Genomic DNA, 24,721 nt, shown 5'->3' with positions numbered 1-24,721 from the left:
TTTTAAAAAAAAAGTCAATTGCAAATTCCTGCCAATTTTTGGTTCTAAGATTTTTTTTTAATTGGCAGTAAAATTCAAAGAATGCACTCATTGGGGTGCAGCTGCTGAGTGCCTGGCGTTCTGGTAACTGTTGTAAAGGGAGTATAAGAAACAAATAGAAGCGGGCACTGGGGAGATGGCCAAGAGAATTGGTTACCCACCTCCTGCACAATTCCCGGGACTGACAACCCCTGGAATCCCAGTTGCAAAACATGGCTTAGAGCAATCCCAGGGGGAGTCATCCTTGGCTACAAGTGGGTCCAGGCCATCCCGGGCTACACCGGATTTTTTTTTTTTAACTACTTGAGTGTTAAGTGTCTTGGGCCAACCGCAGACCCTACCAAAGACTCCAGTCCTTCCCTGAATGATGAACTGAGGAGGACAATGCGGTTTGCCCAGATGGTGTGTTGAAGTTGGCCTCCAAGTTTGTCTGGCCCTGGACCTGTAGTTCTGCAAGTCAGACTCTCTCCACTGATGGCTTTCTCACAAATGACCAAAAACAACTGTGCTACGTTGAGCCCAATCTTGTGAAACCGTTCCTCCTCCAAGCATGTCATATTCCCTGGGTGACACAGTGCAGTTTTGAGAAATACATGGGAAAAAAAATTGGAACTTTTCAAATACCGCTTATGTTTTGGGAGATTTTTCATGAAACTGATTGAAATGTAGATTCCCACACCCTGACCTAATGTACTTGCGTCCCATCATCTTCCTGGCAGGAAAGCTGTAAAGCACCTGTTCCTCTCAGAGGGAAATTGCATGAACGTTGGCCAGGTCTGTGTGGGGCTCACGCTGGTGTCTCTAGGCTGGCGCTTCCAGAAGATTCTTCTGTAGGACGTGCCATCAAAATTCTCAATGACTTGAGTAATGTCCCCAGAGCTAAGAGAATCTAATGTCCTTGAATGTGGTCCACGTTAGCAACACTTCCAGTCACCGTGTGGAGCAAGCTGAGTCGTTCTCCACAGTGCTCAGCCAGCTGGAGTTCTGGGCTTCACGAGGCTTAGGTGGAACATTTGTGCTAACTCGTCAGTCACGTCCAACAAGTAGATCCCATCTCCCCAGCTACTCATACGAAAGTACATTTTGTTTGTAAAGGCAGAGTCTTGCAAGCACCTCCCGGACCAGTTTTTGTATGGAAGAAAGTTCTCCAGCAGATGCAATATTTAAATGAAGTCTGAGATGTTTTCTAAACATTAATTCACTGCCCTTCTGTCCAGAAGAGAACTCTACCTTTCCAGAGAGTCTCTGAGGTGATCCTTTTCAGTGAACAGCCCCACCTTGTGTGGAAAGTCCTTTTCATAGGTATTCAAACAGGAGTTCCAGGTTGTCTCTAGAAAGTAGGAAGACCCTTTATACCAGGGTCACTAATTTGACCTCCGACTCCATGAGTGTAAGCCTCCATTTATTAACGTTTCTGTCAAAACATCCTACACTAAGAAAATGGTCACTGTGACTTTGACATTACCTTCCAAAGGAGGAAAGTTTCACCTGTGGACCTGGAGGAACCATTTACAGCTGAGTGAGATCCGTATGAGAGAACAGAAAAGGCAGTGGGTAGGATGTGTGTCCTAGGTCGCTGTGCACTCTGGGGATTTTCAGACACAGAGCTCTGGGCTCCCAGGGAAGGGTCTGGAGGTCACCCCGCCAACAAGCTTTGCATTTTGTGAGTTTAACAGAAAACTACTTAAGAAGGAAATACATTTCTTAAATCAACTTGTTTCCCAAGAAGGAGATACAACCCTTGGGGCTTCCAATGCCTCCTAACGAAAAACATCTGTGGGACTTCCGGAATTTTCCTCAGGCCTCGAGCACACACCCACACATTTCCAGTTCTTTCCTAACCATGAGGTTGGCTTCCACCGTCTTCTGGTTTGATGGCCAACTCTTCCATCCGCTTGTTCCATTCCACCTTTTATTCCGACTTCGTGTCCCGTGTTGATGCCATGGCTGGGTCTCTGCTATGGAACAGAGCGGGGCAGTGTCTTCATAGATCCTGTCTGAGAGGAGGGTGTCCTCCGATGCTCACAGGAGTCACCCCATCTCGAGACGGTCTGATCCATGCTTTTTCAAGCAAATAAGAACATAATCATACAACACAGAGCACATGTGTGCCACAGAAACCCCAGAAAGGGGTTCACTCTGTGGACCCAGGGAACCTAACTGAGGTGTTTCTGGGATAGTAGGATTCAGGTTGTATGTTTGCCTGCGTATATAGAATGAGCACAAATGCTTTTTTTTAAGCTTCTGCAGAGTCTGCCTTCAATTTAGAAAGTTCTCAGCTGTGCTCCTTTCTCAGGAGCCATGTCCTTGATAATGATGCCAAGTGTTTGCTTCACCACTGCATAGATTCTGAAGGACTGTTGATCTAAAGGGACTTGAAAACCCCAGCTTTGTGCCTCAGAATGGAGGTTTGGGGATTGGAGAGATTTAATGAGGAGCACTTGCTAATTGGCTTAGGTCCCCAGACCCACATCCTTCTGTGACTCCAGCTCCAGAGACTCCAGCGCCCTCCTGTGCCCTCCATGGGCACTGCACACACAGTGCTCATACACACACACACACACACACACACACACAAGCAAGACAGTCCCACACCCAGGCACCACATATTCACCGCTCATGGAGGGTTCTCTGCTTTGCAGACAGTGCCTCTATCTCCTGTGCTCACGTGGACATGAAAGTGTCTCTTTCATCAGGGCACTAACCCTTTATGGGGGGGGTCTACCTTGTAACTTCAGCCCCTTCTGATAGCACCTCCTTTAATACTAATTGGAGAAAATTTCACTTCAGCACGGAGATTCTGCACATATTCAGACCAGAGTAGTTTCTGTCTAGATGATACAACTTGGCAAATAGCATAAAAGTGATGGATTTCAAAGCCATTTCCTTTCGCTGTTTGGTCTTTTATGCTAACACTTCTGGGTCAGCTGAGTTCTTTTGATGTAAAGACAAAGTGGCAGAGTGTGCAGCCAGAGGAGCCAGACTGAGGTCTGAGGGACAGCAGCATTTAAAGAGCCCAGGAAGAAATCCAAGAGAGAAGAGGCAGGAGAGGTCCATCAGGGCCGTGTGCCATCATGCCAGGCTCAGTGGGGTCTTTTAAAAGCAAAGGGCTTGTGTTACCACCCACCTGTGAATACATTACACTGAGGGGAATGGGCAGTGTCCAGGGGGCACTGTCTGTTGTCTTGCTTTGTGGGAACGGTCACTGATAAACAACCAAGACAAGAACAAGAAAGTGAGGGCTCCTTATTGCAGCAGAGAGTGCTGTGGTGAGCCTCTGTGCCGGGAAGGAAGACCACAGCCAGCCCGTGGTAGTCAAGGCGCTGCCTCCCAGATTCTTGTCCAGCACATCAAATCCAGAGTGATGCTACTGTTTTGCTTGAAAAAGATTAATATTTAGATCACAGAAATCATTGCCAAAGGAGCGGCTAGTAAACTCTCTGACCGCATGAACCAGAATTCCCAAATGTAAGCTAGATCATGGGTTGTTGCTCACAACCGCGCATACATCTGCCTGAGATCAGAGAGTTGGAGAGGTCCGCTCACACTGGGAAGCCCCCGGTAGATATGTTGAGGGATTTAGAGAGAGGGAGGGGTAACAGCCAAGTGTGGCCCTCAGCAGTCAAGGGTGAAGGACCCCAATGCTGAGCTGTGCTTCAGGGTTAGCGTTATCACCTGGTCTTGAAGAGGTTACAGGCTAAGAATGTGCCGGCAAATCTGGAGTTATACCCAGGGACCATTCTGTGTCCATTTACCTCCCTCGAACACAGGCAACACCCAGCCACCCAGTTGCTCTAAGGAGAGCACCTATAGCTGGCTGTGAGCTTCTGTGATAACAGGGCTTTAAAAAGAAAAGAGGTTTGGGTTATTTGTGATCTACGAATAAGCCAAGGCGCTTTCACCCCGGTGCCATTGGGAGCTTTTTAGACCTAGTGCTGTGTGTGTACCACGACGGAAGTGGGGGAGGGGAATATGCCACAGCATGCGTGTGGAGGCCAAAGACCACTCCGTGGCATCAGCTTCCTCCTTCCAGAGGCTGACCTTGGTCCAATAGTCTTGCTTTTCACACGCCATCTCTCTGCCTCACCAGCCCAAACGCAGCTTTCACCAGAACGCCTACGTTTTGCTTTCTCTCGCGCTTTCTCTCCTTCTTAAATATTTTTCACACCTTCGAAATGTAAGACACATAGACCCGTCCACATGTATGTGTGTGTGTGTATGTGTGCACATGTGTACTCAGATAAACAGGCAAGTGATATATGACAGAGATGGTAGATACCAAGATGATGATAGGCACATGGCAGAGATGGACAGGTGACGGAAAGAGGCATAGATACACATGTGGTAGATTTAATGGAGGATGGACAGATGGGTGGATGATGGACAGACATTCCTCCTGAGAGTACTGGCTCCCTCTATGAGCAGCTGACTGCTTGGTTGTCTTGCCTGCTAGAAGGTGAATGGAGACTGGTCTTCCACGCTTGCCTAGCCTCAGGGAGACTGGACGGCTTTGCCGCCTGCCTGTTAGGAAGGAAAGCACTTGGACTGACCCTGCATAAGCCTCTGGTGTCCTGGAAGCACACCCCAGTGGTCCTGCTGGGGAGGAGGACAGGGCAGTTACAAAGGGATGCTTCCTGGGCATTCCAGGCAGTTAATGGAGCAGCCAGGTGGGGATAGATAGACAAGATTCATGTCAAACATCTAGTCAAGTCACCTTTGCAACCACACACGCCCCCACCACACACATACAAACGCACACACACACACACATACAAACACACACACGCACACACACACATACAAACACACACACACACGCACACGCACACACACACACACATACAAACACACACACACACAAACACACACACACACACGCACACACACACACACACATACACACGCATCCTGCAGCCTCTGCACTGCACTGGGCCCCTCAAGGTGAAAAACAGGTTCTTAAGGGATGTACTAGGGAAGTGTGAGAAGCAGCTAAGAAACTAGGACCGTATCAAAGAGGACTTATCCCAATATCAGCTCGAAGAAAAAGCAAGGAGCAGCCTTTCCAGGGAAGAAGAAAGAAGGAGGAGGAGGAGGAGGAGGAGGAGGAGGAGGAGGAAGGTGTTTGCAACAATTAGGGCATCATTAGAAGTCATCTAGCCACCAAAGTATCAGGGAACATTGTGGGGCTCAATAGTAACCAGAAGGACCGTACAGATTTAAGTTAGACATGACACAGAGTTCCCTTGACTTCAGAGTGCCGTGGAGGTAGTAAAGGGGACACTGGGGTGTGGTTAGGGAGAGGAAGCCCAGAAGCTAACGAATGGGTTATTACAAGGATTGGAGCAGGAAGTGATGGCACCTGGAGGAGATGCGAGAGGAAAGGACAACGTGGGGACATGGGGGGACAGGAGCTCCATTTGAACACAGATGGATCCTCGGGTGTGAGCCAAACACCAGCAGTGTCTCTGCTTGTCCTGAATTGGACTCTAAAGTCTTTAAAAGGGAGATTCAGGGTTACTGTAGGACACGGGGCCACAGGGAATAAGGCCTAAGTTGGATTTTCAACATTCTGTGGTTAGGGATCTGTGGATGTTTGGGCGAATGTCCAGAAGGAGGGGGGACCATTGAGAGTGAGGGTGATGTCCTAACAGGGTTTCGGGACAAGAACTGAGTTTGGCTAACTCCAGAGTTCCAGCTGACGGCCGCTGAGCCAGCACCCGGGCAAAGAACTTGTTTTAGGAAGGAAGGCAGCGCAGAGCAGGGCAAGAGGCCCTCAGCTCGAGTGCTTGTGCCTGTTCACGCTTCACAGCAGAGTTTGGTCCAAGGAACAGCAGGAGAAAGTGATGGATGCTTCGGGGGACCATCTCTGAGTGAGGAGCACATGAGTTCCACCAAGTAAAGGACCCACGGTCACACCTGGCCATGGGAAGTCAGGGGAGGCCTTGGTTGCCCCTCCACTGCTCTCGACCCTTCTGCCACCGCAGATTTCCTGTGGGCATGAGTGGTGTCACCATTGAGTCTTCCTTGGCATGCCAGCCTAGCCAAGATGGCCGCACTGGACCATCCTTGGGAATCGGGATGGGACTGCTGAGGTATGCATGGCTGTTCCTGTGCAGACAGACACCTACCCCTGTCGCACAACAAGCTAGAACACCAACGGGAACCCTGAGCACGTGGAAGGTGAGGACAGGCACACACGTGGATACTCCAACAGTGAGAAGTTTAGGTCATCTCTGAAGGATATCCTAAATGCCAAAGAAAGCCAACATCTTCAGGATGAACCTTGGGAGATTCAGCCATGCTCAATGTCTACTGCCATTTTGTTGAAGAAAATTGCTACCTATTTTTCTTCTTTAAAACAAAAAAAATGCCATCAAAGGTGGGACTTGACACTCTCTCCTGGTCTCAACAGGAGCTCCAGGCTCTAGAGTGAGGCACAGACAAACATGCAGGCAGAACACCCATAAAGTAAAATTAAAGAAAATAAAATAAAAATCTAAATGTCATAAAGGGAAAGAATTGGGATGTAGAGCTAGAGGTGGCTCGGCAGTTTAAGAGCACTAGCTATTTCCCTAAGGGTCCTGGATTCTTCAGGTCCCAGGATATATGGCTGTTCACAACTGTCCCTAACTTCAGTTCTGAGAGATTCACCTTTCTCTGTAGGCCTTGGGCACTGCTTATACACGGTACACATGGATACATGCAGGCAAAACACTCATGCATACAAAATAAAAGCAAGTAAAATCTTCAGAAGGAAGAGTAGAGATGTAACTCGGTCGCTAAAGTGCTTGTCCAGCATCAGAGCCCCAGTCCAGTCCTCAGTTCCTGCTGTGGAGGCAGGAGGATCAGAAGTCAGTCGTCCATTGCTGCAGAGTGCATTTGAGTCCAACCTGAGCTACACAAAGCCCTCCTCAAGAAAAAAAAAATAAAGAAAGAAAGAAAGGAAAGAGGAAAGAAAAGAACTTGTGATGTGTCCTGAGAACATGCCCTGCTGAGTCACCTTCTGGAATACAGAAGAGTGTCACTGGGTCTCAGGCCTCCTGTCTGGGTAACTGAGCCATCCTTGATCTCCCCACAGACTAGATGGAAGACTGGGCTCCTGTGTTCTGTTTTCATTTTTGGATATGCGTTCCATGTCATCCATCAAGGGTCATCTTAGATGGAAATCAATGGGGGGGGGGGATATAGGACACCAGGGAGTCACTTACAGGGCCACAGTTGGCTGTGAGCTCTGCCTCTTAGTCACTGCCCAGAAGACAACCTCAGCCTGAGGGATGGAACGGTGTCATAGAGTGGTTCTGTAGGGAAACACAGCCATCAGGGACTGGAGGGTCTTCTTGTGAGACTCACCCCAAGGAGCAGATCCTTCTAAAGGTGCAGGGAAGAAAGGCTGTGTGTGACCTGGTGTGCACTAACCACCAGACTTCAAGGGTTAGGGCCGGAGTGTAGCCCAGTGGCAGAGTTCTTACCTACCACGTGAAGGGTGTGGGTTCTGTCTCCAGCAAGGGGCTGCGACTTCAGCGTAAATGGTGTGCAGGGTGCCTGCCTAGCATACACAAGGTCCTGGGTTTGTCCCCAGCATGGCATCCAGCATCCACTGTGCATGGGGACTCACACTGTTATCCCAGGGGAGGTAGAGGCAGTAGGATCAGAAGTTCAAGGTCATCCTTGGTTAAGTAGCATTTGAGGCCAGTCTGGGCTAGACGAGACCCTGTCTCAAAACATAAAAACGGCAAATAAACAAAAATGCTTAAAAGGCCACATCTCTCAGTAGGAGGCATTCTCAATCTTTTAGGTTCAAGTGATGCACACTTAGGTGCCTTATGGTGGCTCCTCCATCTCCGACAGGGTTCCAGCCATTCAGAGACTGCAACAATCTCCTCCCTTCTCAAGTAGATCATGGTAGCCAAACAGCATGCACGGCCACCAAACACCCAGAGACCCCGTCTGCCTTCAGGCTGTCCACTATCTGCGGTCTGCCTCCCAACCTCTCAGTGAGAAGTCACTTTTATACCCATTTATCTTGCTCATCACTTTTATACCCTTTTATCTTGTTCCTAAACCACACTGCTGCCAGCTGTGCGCTGATAAGCCTCTGTGTGTTTCTTTAGGACTGAACGCCTGCGGGACCAGCGGGGCAGAAACTTCTGTCTACGCTTCTTCCCCCTAGCTGTTTGGAAGACATTCCTGTCCCCATTAGTCACACCTGCCCTGCCTTGCCTGGTTTCACACCTCAGTTCCGGCTCAGCTCTGTCTGCAATGAGCATGCTTAGGCTGCCAGTGGGTCTCCAGAGCCTCATGGCCACTTTGCATGTGAACTCACTCTCCCAGAATGCACAAGGCTAGCTGACCAGTTTCCCACCTCAGTTTCCCCGCGAAGCATGGGCATACTAATGATATGCGCTCCTGGTCTTTGTAGGAATTAAAATCTAATGTGTTAAGAAAGCTGGAAATGACTCTAAGCAAGAATGCCCCAGATCCAGGCCTGTTAGGTGTGTTCTGTGAGTCCCGGGGAGGAATTCAATCTAATGTCACATAAAGTTACTGTTGCATGGGCCGCCAGGGTAAAGACTGAGTTCAAGCACTCTGTCAAAGGGGAGAGGAATGTGACAGCCCCTTGGACTGACTGGAACCAGGCAGTCACAGTTTTCCTCGGGATTATTCCTAAGGAGGTTAGCACCCATGACAAATGAGGGGCTTACCCTCTTGTCCCCAAGCGATGAGTCATGTGACCCTGGAGAGGCTCAGAGCCTTCAAGTTGGGTTTCCTAACAGGCCTCGAGTCTGAGGCCGGCTGCCGCCTGGTGTTGACCACTCAAATTGCACTTTCGTACCCTGGCCCTGTTCCTCCCACCAGGAATGTTGACTACATTTCAAAACTGAGATGCTCAGTAAACATTAAAATTCTTCCTTTTATAGATTTTTGCAGGCTGATGTTGGGACACACCCCTGATTCTTTGAAACTTTTGACCCTCCCCCACCAAGTCCTACCCATTGCTGAGCACGTCCAGCTCACCATGGGCTGTTGTCCACAGAGCAGCCAGGTTCAAACATTACCAGCCCTGAGCCTCCTCGAAGGAGGTGCATCCAGCATTCCACAGCCCTGCCTCACCCACACCTCAGCTGCCCACGATATTTCATTATCTAATCAGATGCTGAGCGTGGTCTGATACACAGGCCTCCTTCCATGAGTCTGGGTGGTCTCCCTGATGATTTCATCATGAGAGCCTGGGCAGCATTCCGTCTGCTGTGCAGACAGCTAGGCCAAACCCTCCATGGAGCCAGCAATCAGCAGTTCTACAGGGCTAGTGTGGGGCTAAGGCAAGAGGAAGTATTTCCTGAAAGGCTACAGAACTTGCTGTGGCCGGGACAGATGAGGGTGGTGGGCCTTCTCCAAAGGGCATCCCCCTTTGGCCGAACCTCAGAAACTGCGAGGTCGTTATAGTGGTCTCCAAAGGGGTTCAGACTGGGGGTGTAGATCAGTGGCAGAGCAGTTGTCCCACAGGTGCCAGACCCTGGGCTCAGACCTCAAAACTGCAGAAACAGGAGGAAAATGCTCTAAAGATGGAACCGTGGGAAGAGCCAGGTAGCAGCAGGGCGGACGGTGAGTGCCTGGCCGCTCACAGGCTCTCGGTGGGAAGAAGCGGTGGGAAGAAGCGCTACCAGGATGCCAAGAACTGCTGAGGAGAGAGGCTGAAGTGAGACACGGCCAGGCCCGAGCTTCCCAGGTACACAAGTGCAGAGAAGAAGCTGCCAGAGGCTGTACTAGAAGGATGTCAGAGAGCCCTTAATCTAGTTAGGGCCAGCCGGACTTAACTAGTTCAGAGCCCTTTTGTTTTCAGCAGGATTTGGAGAACCAAACTTTTTAATCTTGTCGACTATTTTGTTATGTGATTTTTGTGTCTAAGAAATCTTTTACAACCCAGAGTTTCCCTGATGATGATGGTGGTGATGGTGATGATGGTGGTGGTGGTTGGCTGGGTTTTTTTTTTATGTTTATCTCTTTCATTTGAATGTGATCCGTTTCAAGTGCAATGTTCCTGTGGAGTCCTGAGACTAGAGCTGAAAGTCTGCTTCCTCAATGGGCATTTTATTTACTTTAGCGTTTTTATTACACACACACACACACACACACACACATAGACACATAGATTTGTGGGGGAGGGGCACACTCGTGCCCTGGCATGTGTGTGTGTGTGTGTGTGTGTGTGTGTGTGTGTGTGTGTTTCAATCAGAGAACAACTTTTGGGAGTCAGCTCTCTCCTTCCACCGTGTGAGTCCCAGGGATGGAAATCAGATTGTCAGTCTGGACAACAAACGCCTATGCCCACTGAGCCATCTCACCAAGCCCGGCTGTTCTTTACATTTTAACTACAATCTGCTAAATCATTTGGAGAGTAGTTCTGAGGCCCTGATCATCCTGCGTCATATAACGAATCCGACATTGCTTAGTGTGTCCTCTCTAACTCGCACTGCGATGATCTAACATGTTCACACACGTGAACTGGACATCCTTATGAACACGAGAATTCTGGGATAGAGAATAAGTCTCCTGGATCCTGAAGATGTCCGCCTTTGCGGGTGTCTCGCATATTTTCCAGTGTGCGCCACTGGGCTTACAGAAATCGCAAGGACTTAGGGATTCCCCAGGATCAGCAAGAGCCATGGTCTGCTGCCCTCAGAGGAAGGGAGAGTCTGCAAGGAGCTGGAGAGGGCAGGAGGGTCTGTGACTCGTGCCCCGGGAAAGGTGAGACAGGAAGGGTCAGCTTGGAAGGAGCAGGAATTTCCTACCATTCAGCCTTGGGCTTTGCGTCACTGGGGTCTATTCTGCTCTAGCAGGAAAGGCTGCAGCCAGACTGAGCATCCTGCTGGTCCTGTCCTTGGAGACAAGTGTTGGGGCTTCTCTGGCCTTTGTCCTGATGTCCGGGCACATCTGCATGCTCACAGTCTGATGACACATTGCCCTGTTTCCAGATGTGAACTTTTCCAAGTTCAGGAGCACTCTCAGAGGCTAAGAGACTAAGCCCACCTCCTGCAGAACCAAAGAACTTAATAAAGTTGGCTTTGAATTTGGCCTCGCCCTCTGCCAGAAACAACTGGTGACCCAGGTACACAGCAGCCATGACTCCAGAAAGGGAAGAAGAACAGAATGTCGAATGGACAAACCCCTGTCTTGTTTATTCTACCTCATAGGGAAATTTTATTAAAGTTAATATTTAACTGACAAAATGTGTTTATCCACTGCCTGACTCAAAAACCAGACCTTTCTCTGAGCTATGGCTTAGTCCTAAAGAGATCTTTCTTATTAAAAGATAACCATCTCCTCCCTTACATGCCCAGTGGAGGGACGTGGGGTGGTAGGACGTGGAGGTGTTTCAGCAGCAATGCACACAGGAACCTCCAGGGACTGTGTGAGATACAGATTCAGGTTCCAGAGCCATGCCTAGGATGCTGGACTTCTAATGAATTTAGCGAGGAGTTGCAATAACCCCACACAGAGACACAAAGACAGAACTCAGTCAGCTAGGAGCCTGGCAGACAGCCCTCAATGTTGACCCTTTCTAAGCCTAGTTATGGCTCCTCCCCACTGGTGCTCGGTCCTTCTCCACGCCATCACCAAGGGAGAAAATGGGATTGCTGCTGTTGACCCTCTGAGATGCATGGTGGAAGGATGGTTTTCATTGTCCCGCTTCCTGGGAAGCCCATCCCTGTGGATAGAATGGGATGGAAGTGGGGGTACAGCACATGCTCTTATAGGTCCTTTGTAGTGTCCCAGGCTTGTAAGGTCCAGTCTGTGTCCCTCCACTATGGAGATGGAGGCTGCGGGAGGGAGGAGATCTTCAGGGACACTGCACGAGTTGGAAGAGCTTTGTGGGTTTGGGAGTTTGAGGTTGGTGTGTGGACACCTTCTCTCAGGGCAGTTTTATTTTTAACCTCTTTATACAAGGAAAGGAAGAGATGGAAGTAAGCTTTCAGGGCCGGACTTTTCATCAGAGGATGGAAGCATCTGCCGCCGCTGATTAGCAAGAAGGGAAACCCTCATCACCTGCGTGTGCAGCTGCTGCCCACACTCCACGGCACACTTCCCCACCAGGCAGGACGTCCTGGGGAAAGTCCCAGCCTGATGGTCCAGACACACCTCCCAGGAGCACACTGGGGTGTGCGCGAACGCCCAGCCAGGCCCAGGCCCCAGCATACATTCTCCCCAGATACCCCCTCCCCGTTCCCGAAGAGAAGCAGCCTGGATGCTGTGGAATGTTCTAGTCCATCAGCACTCAGGAGAACTTGTTCACATTGACAAGATCGGCTAGAGCCTAAGAAGAAAAAGATAACATTGTTGCGGGTGAAGTGAGATTAGAGCATTTCTGGTAGGGCCGTGAAATGCTGCAGCCACTGGGGGAAACCTTGAGTGGTAGCTCAGAAACATAAACATGGGACTGTCGTGGGATTCATTGAGTCCTGAGAATAGACACTGAGCACTGACAGGAGGAACTCGGGCAGATGCTTGACAAACGTGCGGATAAGAGGACTATTCAAAGTAGCAGAAGTGAGATGGGCCAGCGGGGTGGCTCAGCAAAGAAAGTGTGTGCCCTACACCCTGGAAGCCTGTGTTTCAGTCCCCCAGGACCCATGGAAAGGTAGCCAGAGAGGCCTGGCTCCACTGAGCTGTCTTCTGACCTCCAGATGTGTGCTACGGCTTACACACCAGTCACACATACAGAAACACTCAAATATGCCCATCAGCAGAGGAAAGGACAGACTGTTATATTCATACAAAGGGAAAATAATCAGCCATGAGTATGAGGTTCTGGTCTGTGCCACCGTGTCGATGAGCCCCCAAAGCATTATGCTAAGGGAAGGAAGCCAGACTCAGAAGGTCACACACACATCATGTGACTTCATTTCTGTCGATTTGTAGAGCAGGGAAACCACAGAGACAGAAGGTGGCTGCCAGAGACTAGGGAAGAAGAATGGGGAGGGACTGCTGAATGGGTTTGGGTTTCCCTCTGAGGCCAGGCAAGTATTTTGGGTCTGGATAAAGGTGCACGGTGAGGGAAACCACTGGGTTGTGCAATGAAGAGGTGACAGTGTGCTCCAGAGAAGACAAGACTAGAGCTTACCCCGGAGGTAGACACCTGTCCGAGAAGAGCAGGTTAGAAGACTCCTAGAGTCCACAGGGCATGCTCTGCCTTTCCCATCAAGGGGGCCCAGGAAGGGGTATGAGCATGAGGGACAAAGGTGGCCTGTGTCCCACATACGGGTCCAGGGGCAGCTAGGGACCTGTGTATTCCCCAGGTGTGGAATGATTAACCTCCCTGGCAGACTTGCAGGATGTGAGCAGTAAGAATAGATGCCACTGTAAGAAGCGTCCCATGCCCCTGGAGTGATCGCTGTAAACGCTGGCAGGGGGGTGGGGTCTCTACCTGACATGGGGAAATGAGGATTCGCCGCAAGTGTCTCGTTCCAGGAAAGCTAAATCCGTTACCACCACGAACTAAACCAAGATGCATGTGACTAGAATAAAAGGCCCACAAGAGTCAAAGCCAAACTATGCTCTTGTCCCAAACACACAAACAGCCGTTACACCAAAGTGCCTCAGAAGCAGGGTGCAATCAGTGGTCCTGTGTGCAGCCTGCAGGGCCACTGTCCTCATGAGAAGCCACACAGTGGGACCAGTCTCCTGTCTGAAGTGTTCTTCAAAGTGGCTAAGATCCATGGACTCCACCGCTCAGGATGCTGAGTCTGCCCCGCCCTGGCTGGGCATTTGCTGGTGCGGCATGGCTGAATGATGCTGAAAGGCATGAAGGATGGGGGAGGGGAGCCCCATATCTGCCACTCAGACTCTGACCCAGATGGAGCCCCAGGGACCTTCCCAGACTCCCTGTGGGTTGAGGAGGTAGGGTGCCTGAACTCTGGGGTGGATCTCTAAGTCGCTCCTACCCATCTTGTCTTCAAAGAAGGGGACTCTTCCACCCACAGACCCGTGACCCCTACAAGAACCAGTAGAAGAAAAGCATGACGAGCCCTGAGTATGTTCTCCCTGCTCCTGGATGGCACCTCCATGACATCCACCCCATACCTCACCTCCTGTGAGACTTGTCTTCTCACTTAAATACTGTGAGGCACTGAAGATGGCCTCTCAACACTCAGTAAAGACATGCACTTTACAATAAAGACTGTCGTGTGGGCAATGGAGGAAAAGACCAGAAGCAAAGATGGACAGCTCCCCCTGTCCCCGGGGCAGCTCAGGGATTAGAAGTGTGTCTGTGCACAGGTCTTGACTCCTTCAGTGACGTCACATAAATGGGACCCTTTAGTATTTGCTATTGCTGATTATTTCATAAGCATATGTCTTCGGAGTTCATCCCTGTTGGAACATGTGTCTGTACTTTCTGTTTAAGGCTGAGTAATATTCCATTGTAAGGATATACAATGCTTTGTGTAGCTCCTGTATGTATTATACTGAAAAGACTGCTGGGAGCGTTTTACCTGAAAGAGACTTTTAAAAGCCAAGCATGTTGATTCTGTCATTGCAACTCAACATTTGATCACTCACCATCAACCTCATCTATCAAGTCTCTCATTTCCATACTGGACACGTTTCTCCCAAAGTTCTCTGACCTCTTTCCTCAGCCAGTGAGCCTTCTGTGGTGGCTCTATTAGAAGATGGCCATTTATCTAACGTTCCTGGAGATGGTAGATCCTGGAGAATGGGAAGTACGGTTTGGAAAATGATTGTGACTGAGAATGCATACCTGATTTTAACTGTGACGCTGAACCTATGTTGTTCCCACAGGGTCAGCCAGGGCCAGTGGGCACCCAGGGGTACAATGGGCCTCCAGGGTTGCAAGGCTTCCCAGGTCTACAGGGTCGCAAAGGAGACAAAGGTGAAAGGGGAGCTCCTGGGCCGACTGGACCAAAAGGAGATGTGGTAGGTGTCCTGGCTGGGGTCCTCTGCTGTGGGTGGCACTGGGTGTCCTGGCTGGGGTCCTCTGCTGTGGGTGGCACTGGGTGTCCTGGCTGGGGTCCTCTGCTGTGGGTGTCACTGGGTGTCCTGGCTGGGGTCCTCTGCTGTGGGTGGCATGGGGCCTTTCTGCTCTTGTTAATTGTTCTGATTCTTCCCAGGGGGCGAGAGGCGTCTCTGGATTCCCGGGAGCCGATGGAATTCCTGTAAGTGTTTGGGAAGATGAGAGGTTAAACATTGTGTGTGTGTTCCAAGCAATGCATTTGTAACTTAAAGAAACCTTTGAAATGAATCGGCTGCTTTGTTTATAGCATCAAACGGGGTGGGGGTTTCTCTGTGCTTGGCTTTCTCCTGGATTCCAGACAAACAATGGGTTTCCTTCCTGAAGGCCCTTATAGATAGGGTTGCAGAACCACGTCTACTTGGGTAAAACTTGACCTTGTTAGCAGCCAGAAAGATAGAACCTAATTCACAGATGGTCTGCAAAGAGCGGGCCTTGAGAGTTCATCGGCCACCTGGGCAATCTGAATATAAAGGGGCCCAGCAAGTACCAGGATGGAAGGAAGCCCCACAGTAGCTTCTGCAGCAGCCCTGTTCTCTGTGGCGATTGCACATAGCAAGTCAAAAGGAAAGTTACAAGTGCGGTGTGGTTCATGCCTCTCATCCTAGGATTTGAGAGGCTAAGGCAGGGGGATTGCCATGAGTTCAAAGCCAGCCTAAGCTACAGAATAGGTCACCACGCGCACACACACAACTCACACACACACACACACACAACACACACACAACTCACACACACAACTCACACACACACACACGGGGTGGATGGGAGCATAATTTGCTCATGAGAAAATCTCAAAATGCAATAAAAGTGTTTTTATGAGCTAGTTTACTTTGCTTTTTGTGGCAGAAAAACAAAAACAAAAGCCAGCCTGACTCACACACAGCCTTCCTCGTAGGACTCAGCCAACAGATTCCCAGGCATCCTGGCCAGACCTGAGCTCAGAGATGAGTGTGTTTATCACACGCCCTGTCCCGCCCCCTTCGTCTGCAGCTGCAGCTAGAGGCACAGCCTGCCCCACTAGCGTGTGTCTCCCCCCTTGCTGTGCACACACAGGGAAGGAAGGAGATGGCTCCCCGGGTTCGCTAGCACCACCAGTACCAGGAACAGGAACCAGGGAAGTGGGGGCGGAGGGAAGGCGGCCATGTTTATACCGGAACATGAGCCCAGCAGGCCTAGGTCCTCAGTGTCACCGTAGTGTGCTCCAGCAGACTTGGGGGTTACACCACACAGTAGTCAGCAAGAAGGAAGTAACTGTCGCATTACTTGGGATCTTGAGGAATGGGCAGAGATAAACAAATCATAAAAAATGTTTTCCCACAAATAGCCTGAAACTTAAATTGCCCACTTTTTAGACTACTTCTCGGAAATCTTTGGACGGCAGTTCCCGTATTGACGGTTTGGTAACCCAAATGAATTAAGATAGAGGGGCATTATGGGATAGAATGGGAACCCATGTGTCTCGTTCCCATTCAGTTTTTTTCTCATCTGCATGTTTATTTCATATCAGAAGCAGATGATTACCAAGTCAGAGGGACAGTCACCACCGTTTCCACGGTTTCGGCTCTACTCACAGCCGTCACTGCGGAGAACACACAGCCCCAATGGCGTGGCCTGAGTGTCATTTGTCAGCCCCCATCAGTTTGTGAATCCTGATCTTAAGGGGACTGCATCGCGTTATATGGTCAAAGCTGGGCACGGCAACGGCTGTGAGGAGCTCAGAGCTGTGTCCCAGGGAAGGGTGTCTGAGGAGATTGCAGGAGATCCTGCAGGGTGGGTGTTTAGGTCAGAGTGGCTAGGCGCTCTCTTCAAAGCTCAGCTGTAAATGAAGATCACATTGGTGTGCACTGTCTGGTGTTGTAGGTTGGTCTGGGAAGGAACCATGGTAGGCAGGCAGTCTCCACCAAACAGGCAAAGACCTCAACCATAGGTTTCAGGGAAATGCCACAGGGGAAGAGGAGCTTAGGTGGAACCTGGAGAAAGTTAATTCCTTGCAGCAGAACCGAAAAGCCAGGTCTAGAAGCCCTTCTTGTTGTTCCCCAGAAGGCCACCAGAAAGCAGACTCACAGAGCGACAGGGACACCTTTGACTCACCACAGTACAACTGCCCAAAGTACAGGCCAATGCTGCCCAAAGCAAAGAGATGTGCAAAGGAAGAAATCTTCTTTTAGTATTTTTCAGTATCATTGTTTATGTGGGATTTGTTTCCAGACTCTTAAATTTTTCAGGGGAAAAAAAAAAGCATCCAAAATGGCCTCAGAAACCACTTTGTAATATGTTTGGTTTTTACCAAGATACCTCACTTAAAGAAATTCCACAATTAGAAAACGCATCTAAATGAGTACTTTCTAGGTAAATCTCAAAGCAGTCTGTGTTCTAATAAAGCACCAATTGTAGGCTATTGGCTCCGCCCCATCTGTCTGAACCAGCTCAGGGCATCCCACGCCCCTCTGGTCATGCGGCAGACGCTGGGTCAAGTTGCCTCCCCAGTTGGCATCTCTGACTACCTCAGGGTTCTGATATTCATGCCTAAATCTAAAAGTTTGCAGGGCATGGTAGTGTATTCCTAGAACCCCAGCATTTAGGAGACTGAGGCAGGAGGATCTCAAGTTGGCATCCAGCCTAGGCTACTTAGTGAGGCCTTGTCTCAAATGATAACGAAACCATTAAAGCAGTATGTCACCAAGGAAAGCTGATCCAGGCGACTCTGGGGTATGACTACCGCCTTCATTTGAGATTTGGCCTCTCTGGCTTGCCATCCACAGTTCAGTGAGGCTGTAAAGCCATCCAACAGCTGCCTCTAACACCCAGTTCACGAGCTTCGGGTGACACAGACACAGCAACACGGGTCATCCTTGAATTCCCCAAGAATGCCCCCTTTATTGCGTTCAGGGGCAGATTATATAGAGATAGCCACGCCCCAGCCAAACCCACCAGAAACCACTCTCCTGCCATCAGGAACTCCTGAAGGTCTCGTGCTCAGAGCAGCTGTAGGCACTCAGATCAGGGGATTACAAGAAATTCAGGATCTGGTGTCTCACTGCTCCCAACATCATTCTTCTTCCCACCGCCTGCTGAAGAAGCAAGGCAGAGAAAGGCGAGTTCCTTAGGACCTGTGAGGCTCCGGCACCCCGCACGGCACCCCGGCTTTTCAGCCTTGCACCTGCAGCCCTGCTTGTTTGGTGTTTCTTTCCTTTCTTTACCCATTTTTATCTTTTCCTTGGCTTTTGAGAACATCTCCCGCTGTTTTATGGATGGATTGTGTGAAGGCGTGACTGTTAACCCTCCGTTCCACTTTCCAGGGACACCCAGGGCAAGGCGGGCCCCGAGGAAGACCCGGCTATGATGGTTGCAATGGAACCAAAGGAGACGCAGGGCCACAAGGGCCCCCTGGACCTGGGGGCTTCCCTGGCCTCCCTGTGAGTATAAGGGCAGCGTGGTGGTGTGTTTAGCCTGGAAGTCTAGGTAGCAGGCCCTGTCCCTGGATCAAACATTACGTGGCATTGGCTCCACTTCCCAGGTTCCTGCCAGGGGGGCCACCTCTGCCAAGCCTTGTCCTTGCCATCATGGTTGATGGAAACTGCTTTTCCTGGCCAGTTTTTTCTTTCTTTTTTTGTTGTTAACTGTCCTGGGTTCAGACAGTTTGTTGTCCCTATTCTTGATTCACTGTTAGGTGGAAGACAGGCGGGTTGATGTACGTTCTCACGCACTGTCTTACAAGGGTCATGCTATCTCCTCCAGTATTCTAGGTCAAGTAACAGCGAATGGCTGTAGTGGCACAACTAGAACCTGAGAGGTTGAATCTTGTCCCAAGTGTCTGTTAGGAATCGGATGGTAGGATCTCTGGGGACCTGGAAAGCGGTCCGATTCTCCAGCATCTGCAAAGAGGCAGATACGCAATAATATTCCTGAAATTGTCCGTTTGGCGACCTCATTCTTGGGATCTTTGCCAGGAACCCTAAACTGCTCTTTCAGAACTGTATTTGCAAATTCAGGTCTTCTCATTAAGCCTTTGCATTTTTAAAGACGCACCGAGATGAGAAGAAGCCCTACGTAAGCATCCCCAGCTTATCCTGCAGCGAGTTGGTTCCCTGGCCACTGGGTTCCACCTCCACCTTGCAGGGCCAGCTCACCCGTCTCTTTTCTGGGTGATTCGGTGTTTCAGTGGACTGCATTAAATTTCTGTCTATCAAGCTTAAGTTGCATGACCAAGAGACATATATCACTGCAAAATAATGATTACATATAGATATTCAAAGGTGATGTGCATCCATTTGTACAGACTGCCTATCTTTGGCATAACTCAAGTCACTCTTCTGTATTACATATCTCTAAGATATTTATATTGTTGGGCACCAATACCATTACAAAGATAAGATAACGTAGTTCTGTACCAGGGAATGATTATGAGGGTCCTGAAGATAATTTAAATCTTATAAAGTGTTTCCATTTTAACTCTAAGAGAGTGAAATAAAAAGCCTCAGACTTATGGCTGGACCCTAAGGAAGTTGGTACGGGGGGTACCTGTATAATCCGTGGGGACACCGGATATTGTAAACAGAAGCTGACAATCTCCTGTGTCATTACAGTCATGCTAAAAGATAATGAATTCTTCTGTGTTTTTCTTTCTATGGTGTATCTGCTAATTTAGGGGCCCCAAGGACCCAAAGGGCAGAAAGGTGAACCTTACGCACTGTCTGATAAAGACCGCGACAAATACAGGGTATGTTTGCTGCAGGCGGGAACCGGGACTGGGGGATCCCATGTAAAGTGTCAACAATGCTAGTTAGGGATTAGCTCTGGGTGAAAGAAGGAATGCAAGGAAGGAATTCACAAGAGTCATGGTATAACTCAAGACTGTGACTGCAGCCCTCACATTCTGTTTGGGGTGTATTTACACCCCCCCCCCCCCGTGTTCTCAATGCCCCAAGCCAAATGCCTCTGTCTGGCAGGGCTTGTATATTTCATGCTTACTTCCAACTCTGCCCTACATAGAGGTAGACGAACACAAAGAAGCTTAAACCCAGCAGCTCTTAGTGGCTTAAGCGATGGCTCAGTTGCCTTGCAAGCCTAAGGCCTGACTTAAAATCCCCAAATCCATGTTAAAAGGTGGGCCACCGTGATTTGTACTTAATCCCAGCATGGGGAGCTGGGGATAGGCCCAGTGGTCATCCAGGGTAGCCTACTTAGGGATCTCCAGACCAGTGAGAGGCTGTCTCAAAACAAAACAGGTTGTCTCCTGAAGAATAACGTTTGATGATGCCTTCTGGCCTCACTTGTACACACACATACAATAGTAATTCTTAACCCTCTTTCCTCTCAACCAGGGTGAATCTGGAGAACCTGGAGTGCCCGGCTACCAGGTGAGTATCATTTTTCATTAGGGACTGCTCCTTGCAGAACTTTAAAAACATCTGAGTAGACCCGCCCATCTGCCTGTCTTCAAGCCATGTTCTCTTTGTGCACCTGCAGGGGCCTCCTGGCCGCCCGGGGCCAATAGGACAGATGGGTCCCATGGGAGCTCCCGGAAGACCGGTAAGTCCCTGTGCTTGGTTACCCCCAGGCCCACGTCAGGTCAGCTGTGCGTGCTCCCTTTTTTACCCATACCTTTGAGCCACAGGCTGGCCCCTCCATCATGTGTAAGTTCTCCGGGTTCCATATCAACTATGTGACAAGGGGCCCATCATCCCTGGCCAAAGCAAACCAAATACCCGACTCAGGCAAGCAAGAAGGAAACAGATTTTTCATCTGGGCCAGGCCACGTATATTAGGTACATCCCACCTGGGCCATAGCCACTGTAGAAGGGGAGACGTTGAACGTCACTTATAGGATGGCCCACCTAGTGGAGGTCAGTCCCCCCCTTCCAACACAATGACACAGCAAAGTGTGATGGGATAGAAGCAGGATGAGGGAAGACTTGCAGGAGAGGAGGGGGTGCCAGTGCTCCCCCAGCCCTGCCCGTTCCCACCACCACACTGAGCCCGGAGCACCCTCTCCTGGTGGAAGGCTTTCTGCCCCAGCACTGTGGCAGACTCAGCCAAGATGGAGCAGTGGGATGCACACTGCTCTCCCTGTGAGAGGCTGGCTCACTCATAGAGTAGCAACTGCACGGCTTAGGGTTTTCCTCTAAGTAGAGTTCAGAGGGGCTGGCTCGGTCAGTGATGTGCTTACTGTGTAAGCACGAAAACCCGAATCCTGTCCCCGGCCTCATGTGAGAAACCACACGGTACCACACGGCTGTAATCGCAGGCTGGGGAGGAGGACACAGGAGGATCCCCGAAGCTCACTGGCCAGCCAGCCTAGCTGAATTGGTAAGCAACAGGTTTAGTGTGAGACCCTGTCTTAAAAAATAAGGTAGAGTATGGTCGAGTGATGAAGGAAGGCCACTGGCCTTCACATGTGTGCACGTACACATGCATGCACACACACATGCCCAGGAAAAGCGTAGTTCAAAGACCCTCAGGGTGCACAGATGCAGGCGCTTTGCCTGTGGGATTGACCTACAGGTCTGTTCTGCCCATGAGCATTCGTGACTCCACCGTCAAACTGTGACAGTGTCTTGTGGGGAATCTCACAGGAGAGCAGAGGGGTCTGGCCACAGCCACAGGTCCTGGGGCCTCACAAAGCCTAGGAACAGGCACATCAAGGACACGGGTGAAGTCACAAGCCCAAACACACACAAGCAAACCAGGAACAGCTGTGCACAGACAGCAGCACATTCCAAAGACGGTGACCCGGTCTTCCTCCTGGCTTTTCATCCCACCAAGACAGATGTGGGGAAGCTCTGACCATACTGTTCGAAGCGGACAGCCGCTGTCTTTCCCAGGACCTCCAAGCAGATGTCATCTGGGTCCTAGGAGCGGAAAAAAAAATATACATGTCTTTGTATTTCTGCAGGGACCACCGGGGCCCCCTGGACCCAAAGGACAACCAGTAAGTTGGTGGGGGCAGGGTGGGGGAAGGGGCTCTTTGGTGATTAGTGTGCCTGCCTTCTTTGACCAGAGAACAACTTGGCTGACAGCTGTTTCTGGTGCAGATAATGCTGAGAGCCGTTATGTAGTTCCATTATGCAGGAAGCGATCCTGCAGAGTGCCTGAACACCTGCCCAGGCCTCTGTGGGGACTCTGGGTGATGCTGTTTGGGGCTCCGTGTCACCCCGGTGATTGTACAGATCACACTGATGAGCCGTGATGAAAAAGATGTGCAGCTCATGGAACAATCTAGGGGCCCTTTTCCAGGGTAGACAAGGGGACACTATGTTTGCTCAAGGGAAAATGGAAAACCCTCCTCCCTCCTGGATGTGGGGGGAATCCATCGGAGCCTCAGGTCAGCACTAGGGACATGTCCAGTGCCTCTGAACCAGGCTGGATCCCAAAGCCACACTGCTCCCATGACAGGGCCACTTGTTATATTGGAAGCACAACCAAGCATGGGGTTTCTTTGAACCTTGGAGAGCAGAGCCAGGGCTTCTTATGACCTGGGAAAGTTGGACAAGTCTCCAGACTCAGTAATGTTGATGAGGAAAATATCTGATCAGAGATACTGGGGTCCAGCAGGAAGCTTGTGCGAGCCATCCACTGCTCCGTGTCCAGAGGCGGGTCTTCATGTTCCCACGCCTGTTCCATAGGCAGTCCCATTTCTGTGACCCCTGGTGACCTTGCCTGCCACCCACCCCCATACCCCTCTAGGCTCCCATCCCCTTCAACAGAGTTCCCAGCTGGAGCTGGAACTTGAGGAGGCTCCTGGATCCCTCCCACTCCCCCCACACTCACCCCCATCAGACAGCCCCGAGCAGGATGGGAAGGGCCTACAGCCAAGGACAGCGGAAGCCGGCAGGGCTGCAGGGCCAAGGAAGCAGTGGCCCAGCCCAGGCTCTGGCCTCAGATCTCCCCTGGCTGCTGCAAATACAAACAGCCCCCTCACCCTGGGCCAAGTCACTTCCTGGCAACTTTGACAAGCGGCTCTGAGCAGCTAACGCTGTAGGGACTCCCATGACCGCCATGCTGGGCTTTGATTTCAGCTCCCAGCCAGGTGGCAGAGCAAGAAAAGCAGAATGTAATTAAAGGTTTTGCTTTTTATTTTCCAACAATATCTCAGCATCGGAGGAGGCAGACAGTAGACTGTAGAGAGGAACTTCAGTGGTCCTGTGTGACTCTTGCTCACTGTAGCAATAGAGAGACCCTGGGAAAGGCATACAGATGCTGGGAGGGAGGGGGCAAAAGGAAAGAGCGCTGTGTGGAAGCACCCCGTGTGAATTTGCGGGGTGGCTCCTCATTGCTGGTCTCAGGCAGCAGGGAGAGCTGACTCCAGCCAGCTGCTCCTCAGAGGAACTGTTAGATAAACACTGGCTGAGACACGGGCCTGACTTGCCCCAGAAAACAACCCAAACAGGCTTATAATTATGGAATGTAATCAGTGCTAAGTCCCCTAAAATCATTAAAAAGAAAGAAATGTTGCTAAGAAGCTAGGGTGGCTTTTATCAAAGTGATATGACTTGGATCTCCAGGTATGGTGTCTAGACCATCGTATCAGCTGCCCTCTCTCTTAGAAGGCCCAGAGCCCGAGGGTGAGCTCTGACCTCCCTTGGATGGGTCAGGTGCTAGCGTCAGCTGACGGACCCCTCTCAGCTCCACCACTCGCTCCTCAGGCCTTCCTTAAACAGAGGATCCTAATGGGCACAAGGGTCACAGTCCAGGGAGGGTGTGGCCTCTTTTCTTCTAAAAGATACTTTTATTTCACTGTGATTCTTGAGTCTTACAAACTCATAGACACCATCTCTGTTTCCAGGGCAACCGAGGACTTGGTTTTTATGGAGAGAAGGGTGAAAAGGTAAAGAGACCCGATGACAAACTGGTGACCGTCACTACCCAGGGTGACCTGGTGCCCTCCAGGTGACCTGCAAGCACACTTCGCATAGAGATCGCGGTTGGGTGTCAGGTCACCCACACTCCAGGGACAGTGGCCGATCAGTGAGACATGAATGTGAACTGTCTAGGTTGGTGTAGAGTCAGACAGGGACATGTGACTTCCACCTCTCTTAAGGACTCGGAAGTGGAGGTGTTCCCTAAGAGTGTCTTCTAATGTGTGGGACCCAGAGAAGATTAAAGGGACTCAGCTGAACCAGGTGGTGGTGGCACACCCCTTTAATTCCAGAACATGGAGACAGAGGTAGGCAGATCTCTGTGAGTTTGAGGCCAGCCTGGTCTCTAGAAGGAGGTCCAGGAGAGCCAACGCACACAGAGAAACCCTGCCTTGAAAAAAAAAAAGTCTGGGGACTCAACTAAAGAATGATCTGGAACCACCTCAGGAAGCAGGTCACATGGCTGCCCTGGCTGACTTATGTCATAGAAGAGGATTATGTGTCCTGTGACCTCTTACTGCTACCTTTCATGTTCCTGGAAGAGGAGCCTGGTACCCACAGCCAGCCAGCCAACCCCATTCTCATTCCCCATGAGCCCACCTGTTCACTGAGCAGCATCTGTGCCCCTCAGGCTCTCCGGTGTGAGAGTTGTCATTGTGTAGGTACCCTGCTCTTTCACTGAGTCCCACAAACGGAAGTCAGGATTCCTTAGACATCAAGGGTGAAAAAATTAAGGATTAAAACACATAAAAATGTAAAGTCCCCTCCAGTGAAATATCCCACAGTCATACAGTAA

The 24,721-nt window shown here is 50.3% G+C and overlaps 1 protein-coding gene across 1 annotated transcript in view; it reads left to right on the top strand.

Moving 5' to 3' along the window:
* Positions 1-24,721, top strand: part of Col4a2 (collagen type IV alpha 2 chain) — a 136,651-nt gene that overhangs the window by 71,817 nt on the left and 40,113 nt on the right. Inside the window, exons 5-12 of the mRNA XM_041673760.1 lie at positions 14,836-14,970; positions 15,165-15,209; positions 18,367-18,483; positions 19,716-19,787; positions 20,392-20,427; positions 20,537-20,599; positions 21,963-21,998; positions 23,853-23,894. Of these exons, the coding sequence (XP_041529694.1) occupies positions 14,836-14,970; positions 15,165-15,209; positions 18,367-18,483; positions 19,716-19,787; positions 20,392-20,427; positions 20,537-20,599; positions 21,963-21,998; positions 23,853-23,894 (546 nt within the window). The remainder of the gene's footprint in view (positions 1-14,835; positions 14,971-15,164; positions 15,210-18,366; positions 18,484-19,715; positions 19,788-20,391; positions 20,428-20,536; positions 20,600-21,962; positions 21,999-23,852; positions 23,895-24,721) is intronic.

The sequence above is a fragment of the Microtus oregoni genome, unplaced genomic scaffold (assembly GCF_018167655.1).
Source record: "Microtus oregoni isolate MIOR12 unplaced genomic scaffold, Mior012 000024F_ref0000369, whole genome shotgun sequence".
NCBI classification, from domain to species: Eukaryota; Metazoa; Chordata; class Mammalia; order Rodentia; family Cricetidae; genus Microtus; species Microtus oregoni.
Note: the sequence above shows the minus strand (reverse complement) of the source record. Positions and strands in the feature narration are given on the sequence as shown.